This window comes from Microtus ochrogaster, chromosome 5 (genome assembly GCF_000317375.1).
Source record: "Microtus ochrogaster isolate Prairie Vole_2 chromosome 5, MicOch1.0, whole genome shotgun sequence".
In the NCBI taxonomy this organism is placed as follows: Eukaryota; Metazoa; Chordata; class Mammalia; order Rodentia; family Cricetidae; genus Microtus; species Microtus ochrogaster.
This window is the reverse complement of record NC_022012.1, coordinates 94,533,080-94,540,328: the sequence shown is the minus strand read 5'-3', so window position 1 is coordinate 94,540,328 and position 7,249 is coordinate 94,533,080. Positions and strand designations below refer to the sequence as shown.

Below are 7,249 nucleotides of genomic sequence, written 5' to 3'. Positions count from 1 at the left end.
AGAAATACATATACATATAACAAAATTGACTTTAAAATCCACACCAATGCAAATTATTCATACCTATATCAGTATTGTTTTAATAAAGTGCTGATTGGCCAGTAGCCAGGCAGGAAGTATCGGTGGGGCTACCAGACTAGGAGAATTCTGGGAAGAGGAAAGGCTCAGTTTGCAGTCACCACCCAGACACAAAGGAAGCAATGATAATGCTGACTGAGAAAAGGTACCAAGCCACATGGCTAAACATAGATAAGAATTTTGGGCTAATTTAAGTTGTAAGAGTTAGTTAATAATAAGCCTTAGCTAATAAGCCAAACAGTGTTGTAATTAATATAGTTTCTATGTGATTATTTGGGTCTGAAAAGCCAGGAAATGAAAGAACAGTTTCCGTTATGTTTACAAGTGATGCGGGTGGTTATAGGATAACCTTTAATAGGTCTTGCAAATTTCATTTTTACATTGATAACATGTTACGCTTGAGAGACTAGCAGGTTCATGTCTGAAATGCTTTAGAAAGTCCTGCCTGCATTTGTAGTACTATAGTTTCTGGATCATATAAAACCAGTATCCAATACATTGAATTCAAAGAATTAATTACTTTTCTTATGTGATGGGTGTTCTGCCCACATGTATGACTATGCATCAAGTACCTGATACCAACGGGTGGGAGGAGAGGGCACAGATTTCATGGAGCCGGAGTTAGAGATTTTGAGCTGACATGCGGGTGCTGGAAATCAAGCCTTCATCCTCTGGAAGAACAGCCAGTGGTCTTAACCATTTAGCCATCTCTCCAGTCCTTCAGAGGATTTCTCATGTGTGTGCATGTACATGACGTTGGCTGTCTTTCTTGATTGCTCTCTACTTTGGTTTTTGAGACAGGGTCTTTCACTAACCTGGGGCTTTGCCATTTCAGCAGGACCAGCTGCCCAGTGTCTGCCTCCATGGCACTGGGATGCAGGCACTAACCACCTACTACCCACCTTTCCGTGGGTGCTGTACAGGAACTCAGTGCTGGCAAGTGAACGGCTCTCCTGCTGGAGTCGTCTCCACAGTTCCAGGCTGTAAAGTGTCACAGTGATTCCCCCGCCCAGCCTGGCAGTGCTGTTTTATAGGAACATGCTATAAAATATAGAATGGAGTAAGTGCAGTATACAATATAGTAGGATGATGAGATCACAGTCACAGTGTCAGGTTAACTTCCTCTCTGAAGGATGCTGGATGAGCTTGCTCTGTCTGTCTGTCCATCTGTCTATCCATCTGTCTGTCTATCATCTTTAAAGACAAGGTCTCACCATGTAGAGTCCTGGGTGGTCTGGAACTCACTATGTAGATCAAACCTCCCTCTGCCTCCAGAGTGCTAGGATTAAAAGTATGGGCCACCACATCCAGCCCGGCTAATTTCTTCTGATATTATTCTTGAATTAGAACATTGTGCTCACACCCAGCTTTCTATTGTTTGTTTTTGACATCGTAGGACTCCATTTTGAGTGCTGAAGGACCATGTGTGTGTGCTTTTGTTTCGATCTTTCTAAACGTGATGCTTGTGCTTCTCTTCAGAGCTTGGCCACACTCCTGATCACCTCCCAGATCCTGAACCAAGCTGTGGAATCTCTTCTTCCTTACTGGCTCCAACGGAAGCATTGCGCAGCAGTAAAGAAGAAGGTGCAGGCTTTAAAGGTGGACGTTGATACAACCTTGTATGAGCAAGTCCTCCTGGAGAAGGAAATGGGAACTTACCTGGTGAGTTGTGTGAGTGTGTATAAGGGTCACAGAAGTTCATGTGTGTGTTGTGTGCGCTGTAAGCGTTCTGCAGCGGATTCCCTCAGCATGAACCACTTTGAAGTTAGGAGGAGAGAACTATGATATGAATTAAGATGCCTCTGTCATGATTCCTTAACAGAGAAGGTGAGGGTGGAGGATTGTTTGACTGTTTCACAGAGACGGGTGCCTGGATGTGTGCTCCAGCATGACAGTACACAGGGAAGATGGTCCCTGAGGCAGCTCACCTAAGATGGCTTGAATGTCAGATTACTGCTATTATAGCTGTAAGTCGGTTCCTTTAGGATGATTTATTGTGTACGAGAGAGCCTGTGCACATGGAGTCAGAGAGCCACTTGGAAGTCAGTTCTTGCCTCCCGCTCTGCTGAGGCAGAGTGTCTCGTACCCACTGCTCTGCAGACCCCAGGTTAGAATCTCCTGTCTCTGCCCTGCGTTACAGATGTGTCATGGCGTCCCACTTTCTGGGTGGGGTGAGTTTGGGGGTTCAGTGGTTCATAGAGCCTGTGCTCTCCCCTGCTGCTGAGCCCTCTGTCTGCACCAGGACATTTCTTTTGACTAGAAGACTTCTCAGTTAATTTGAGGAAATACACATGGATTACTAGAGGTAATGAAAACCTAACTCTTCCTCCAGTCTTAGCTGCTGATGAGCCCCAAGTCAGACTTACCTCCCGAGTCTCTCTGCTGCTTTTCCTATGCTTGCTGTGTGCTGCACGGACCCCCCCCCAACTATGTCCCCCTGAGGGACACCGCCAGAATCTTAGCTTTGGTCTCTTCAGCTCCGCATCTTCTTCCTTTGTGAAGCATGACGGGGCAGCAGTGACCACAGTCCTCTCTTGTGTGCGACAGCACCAGCTCTAGAGTCGTTCTGAGCAGCAGGCGGTGTGGTGTTATTGGTCGGCTCTCCTTCCCAGGCCCAGAGTCGGTGCTGTGAGCCTGAGCTCTGAGAATGAAGTGAGAGCCTAGTAGGTGGGTGTGGGAACTGTGGGTGAGCCCTGTGCTAACAGACACCCCTCGAGCTGTCTACCTGGTCCAGCCGCTTTCTCCTCACCTACTATAATGGTTATGTTATTTGTGTTTTAATAAATAAAGCTTCCCTGAAGATCAGAGGGCAAAGCAGCCACACTAGTCAGGCACACAGGCCAGGCAGTGGTGGCACACACCTGTAATCCCAGGACTCTGAAGACACAGGCAAACAGATCTCTGAGTTCAAGGCCACCCTGGGCTACACAAGGTCAATCCAGAAACTGATGCAGGTGGTGGTGGTTCACACCTCTAATCCCAGGATTAGGGAGGTGAAGACAGGAGTGACATGGCTGGGTGGAGAGGAATATATAAACGGAAGAGACGGGAACTCAGTGGAGTGTGGAGTCTGAGGATTCGTGGAGACCTGATCTCGCCCTTTCGGTCTGAAGATCTGGGAGGGGTAAAAGGACTGTCTAGTGCTTGGCTGCTTTGCTTTTCTGATCTTCAGGCTGAGCTTTAATATCTGTCTCTGGGTTTTCATTATTTGTGCAACAATCTGCAGTTTATCTGTTCACTGTCTCCACGGAGGTGACACGGGGCAGGTTCTAAATGTCTGCAGACATTGGGAAGGAAGAGCCCAGCAGTCACGTTCTCTGGACGGTCTCTGGAGCCCTGCCCTTTCTAGGCTCCTTTGCTCCCCACTGAAGTCCGTGGTCTTGGAACTGCATGCTCCGCTGTCTGAAAACATGGACAAATTTTGGAAGAAGTCAGTTTGTCAGATTGCAAAATTACTGTGAAACACAACTTTCACTGTAGAGAAATGACGGACAGAGGAAGTGGGAAAATGAAGCCTCTGTCTCAGGAAGGGCAGCCTCTGGGTGTTCTGACCCCCGGCCCTGCCCAGACCATGACTGTGCAGCTGCTCAGAGCTTCCCTGTCTACTACTGTCCCTCTATTGTGCCTGCTGTGGCATATCCACATATCTGTGAAGGAGGCATTGCCATCTATAGTGCCCTAGCCAGCAGCTGCCACCCAGCCAGGGCCATCGTCACTAAGTCAGCAGTGAAGAGGCTCGCCATGAGTGTGCCTGGACATCTCTCTTGCTCTTAAACATTTTCTGATTTGGAAAATGTGGTTTTTTTTTTAAGGTATTCTGTTTATGTTACTGGGTCATCACTTCAGTGAGTCAGAGACATTTTCTGTCTTAATTTCTAGTATGATGAACATCAGTAGATAAGACTCATGTAAGGATGATCCTAGCATCTGCAGTAGCACCTAGGAGTTGGGACCAGAGCTCTGGAGAACGGCGGTGGGTGTAGAATTCCACCCCCTCTGCCCCCGTGGTGACTTTACCCAGAGTGATTTGCTGATTTGCCTATGTTGGGTCTGGGCTGAGCTGGCTTGCCCTGTGGGCCTGTGCTCTGAAACTGTCCCTTGCACCTGGCCGCTCCTTCAGGTCCAGCTCTGACTGTTGCTGACTGTGTGTGGGCAGTGTTAGGTTTTGTCTCTACCCAGCAGCCTTGCTGGGCTTTCTGCGTAGACTGTCATGTCCACTTCTTTGTCTCGTCTTCTCTGTGACCCCATCTTCTCACTGCTGGCTGTTAAGTTTGTTTTCTGTTTTGGAGACCTTTTTTTCTTATTTTAAAATGGTTTATTTTGTGGGGTTTTAAATCATGAATGGTACTGATCTTTATCAAGAGTTCTTTCTTTTTGTGATTACTATCTCCTTAGTTGTTCTATCACGTTGCTACACTTCGGTGGGAACATGCTAAAATTTTATCTAGTGTTGAGACCATAAGCTACTAATCTTCTCTTCTCTGTAATAGCGACTGCACCCTGTTTCATTCGTCATGGAAACCTAGTTTCTTGGCGGTTAGCAGCCACTACATATAGTTTCTCATCACGAGCAGTTTCAGAGTCCCACGGTCTCTGCCCTGGCTACTGTTTCCATCAGTGCCTGCTTTCCTTGGCATTCAGTTGGCCCTGGGTAAATACACTCTGTGATGTTCCAGGAGGAGCAGGTGGTGTGGTCCCCTGGAACCTGAACTTTGTCTTCAGATACTTAATGTATTAGGTTTGTGAGATTATGATTTTCACTGGCATACCATACCATACATAACCGTTCTGTTTCTAAGGTTTGCTACAGGGACTCACAGGACTGCCATCAGGTGATCTTTGCTGGCTTTCAGCTCATGGGGTCAAGTGTATCTTGGGCTTGTATTTGCTTTGCTAAGATTGCATTTTCTTTTCTTGTTCTTGGGTTTCACCTGGTGCCGACTAAGCCTGTTGACTCAGCCCCTCTAGTGTAAACGTACTGGTGGTGAGTGTGTGGCCACCTAGAGTAACCTCGTGAGGCAGGAAGGGCTGGAAGGGCCCCCCCCCCATCTAGCCTTATGGGATGTGAGGAAGAGCTCCCTTCAGTAGACTCACATGCTGGGGTCCTGAGCAGGGACCCTAGCATACCAGAGAATACCTAATTAGCTCTTTTGAGGGAAATCGCACATCTGTATGAAGATTTGACTGTTGTGATCATAAAAACACATTTCCAGATGTACACACACACACACACACACACACACACACACACACACACACACACACACCACGGTGTCTTGCAGTGGTTGAGTCTCCTCTGAGGTATGTTGTCTTTGTTTTGGGTTGGGGCCATTGGTGCTCAGTCAGTATGTTGACAGCTCTGCCTCACCTTTAGGGTCCTCACTCCTGGTGCCTACGTTGGTGTAGGCTCCTGGGAATACTGCAGCTTTCCGTAGCCTGTGGGCATCTTGCTGCTCAATCCTGCCTTGAGCTCCCGGTCCACCCGTTGTCCCTGACAGACATGATGTAAGAACATTTAACAAAGACCCAGGAGGAGTTTTTGGACCTGGAAGGAATTCTGGAAATCCACAAAAGGCAACTGTTTTGTGTGGGGTCTTCCAGAGTACCCAGCCAGGTCAGACAGTGACTTCCCTTTGGGACAAGGCTTTGGGAGAGCTGCAGCCTCTTTGTCCCTTTTGACTGATAACAGTGCAAGCCATTCTACTTCATGCTGCTACATGAATGAGTAGGGATGAAGTCAAGCTAAAATGCCACAACATGCAGTTTTCTCCTTGCTAAATGCTGTCAGCGTACAGTTAGACTCCAGAGAACACTGCAGCCAAAGTTAATCATGACAACTGTTGCTGCTCCCATGGAAAGTTGTTACCATTTTACTGGTGTCGTTATTTTCAGTTTAAAAAATCTTGCTGACCTCTTAATCTCTTATTAACTTTATTGTACATGCATGCGTGTGTGTGCTCATGGTTGGTCCTCTCCTTCCACCATGTGGATCTTGGAATCAAATGCAGGTCTTTGAGCTTGGCAGCAGTCTCCTTTACTCGATGAAGCGTCTTGCCAGCTCATCAGCTTTATAGTCTAAGGTCAGGGCATCCTGGGTGCCTACAGATAAGGAAACCCCGCCCCCCCAAGACACTGTTTCCCTATGTCACCCTGACTGTCCTGGAACTCTCTGTAGACCAGGCTGGCCTCAAACTCAGAAATTTGTCTGCCTCTGCCTCCTGAGTGCTGAGATTAAAGGTGTGCACCACTACCACCCATTAGGGAGATCTCTTAACTGGATCATTAAAAGCAACTATGTTTAGATTTTTTTTAATTTATTTATTTATTAAAGATTTCTGTCTCTTCCCTGCCACCGCCTCCCATTTCCCTCCCCCTTCCCCAATCAAGTCCCCCTCCCTCATCAGCCCAAATTGTTTGCCTTGAAGTGGTAGTTAAGGGAGGTGGGTATTAATTAGTTCAGTGATTTGTACATGAGGAAAATAGGCAACTAAATAACTTTTGATTCCTGATTTCAGCAACTTAGTGCAAAATCATCTTTCAGTTTGTCTGAACTTGTGGTTGGGAAGAAAGGATTGGAGTAGACCCCGAGTTTTTAGTAGCTGAAGAGCACCCTTTCCATGCGTTGCGGATTTCTGTGTGACTCTGAGCCTTCTGTCCACATTGCAGGGAACCTTCGATGATTACTTGGAGCTCTTCCTGCAGTTTGGCTATGTGAGCCTTTTCTCCTGCGTCTACCCATTAGCAGCTGCCTTTGCTGTGCTGAATAACTTCACTGAAGTCAACTCAGATGCCTTGAAAATGTGCAGGGTCTTCAAACGGCCGTTTGCAGAACCTTCAGCCAGTATTGGTGTGTGGCAGGTAACTACACGGAGAATAATGTAAAAGCTATTAGTCATTGCTGGGGGAAGGAAAAACCCTAAGAGCAGAAAATGTCTATACCCAGAGTACCCCTAAATGTTACCAGACAATAATCTCAAAATTATTATCAATAAGAAAAACAAACAGTAAAACCAGGGATCAGGTAGAAAACAAGTGTCTGACTTAAGTCCCAGCATGTCACCAATTACACTAACTATAAATGGCTTAAAGCCACAGATTAGAGACAGATTGGCAGTGAATGAAACAGTTCACAAAGGGGGGGATGTAGACAGGTAGAAGTCAAGGGGGGGAG

The 7,249-nt window shown here is 46.8% G+C and overlaps 1 protein-coding gene across 4 annotated transcripts in view; it reads left to right on the top strand.

Annotated features, from left to right (window-relative positions):
- Positions 1 to 7,249, top strand: part of Ano10 (anoctamin 10) — a 113,116-nt gene that overhangs the window by 28,624 nt on the left and 77,243 nt on the right. For all 4 annotated transcript variants that reach the window (XM_026778979.1, XM_026778977.1, XM_013346641.2 and 1 more), the window contains 2 exons: positions 1,558 to 1,740; positions 6,745 to 6,936. In XM_026778979.1, the coding sequence (XP_026634780.1) occupies positions 1,558 to 1,740; positions 6,745 to 6,936 (375 nt within the window). The remainder of the gene's footprint in view (positions 1 to 1,557; positions 1,741 to 6,744; positions 6,937 to 7,249) is intronic.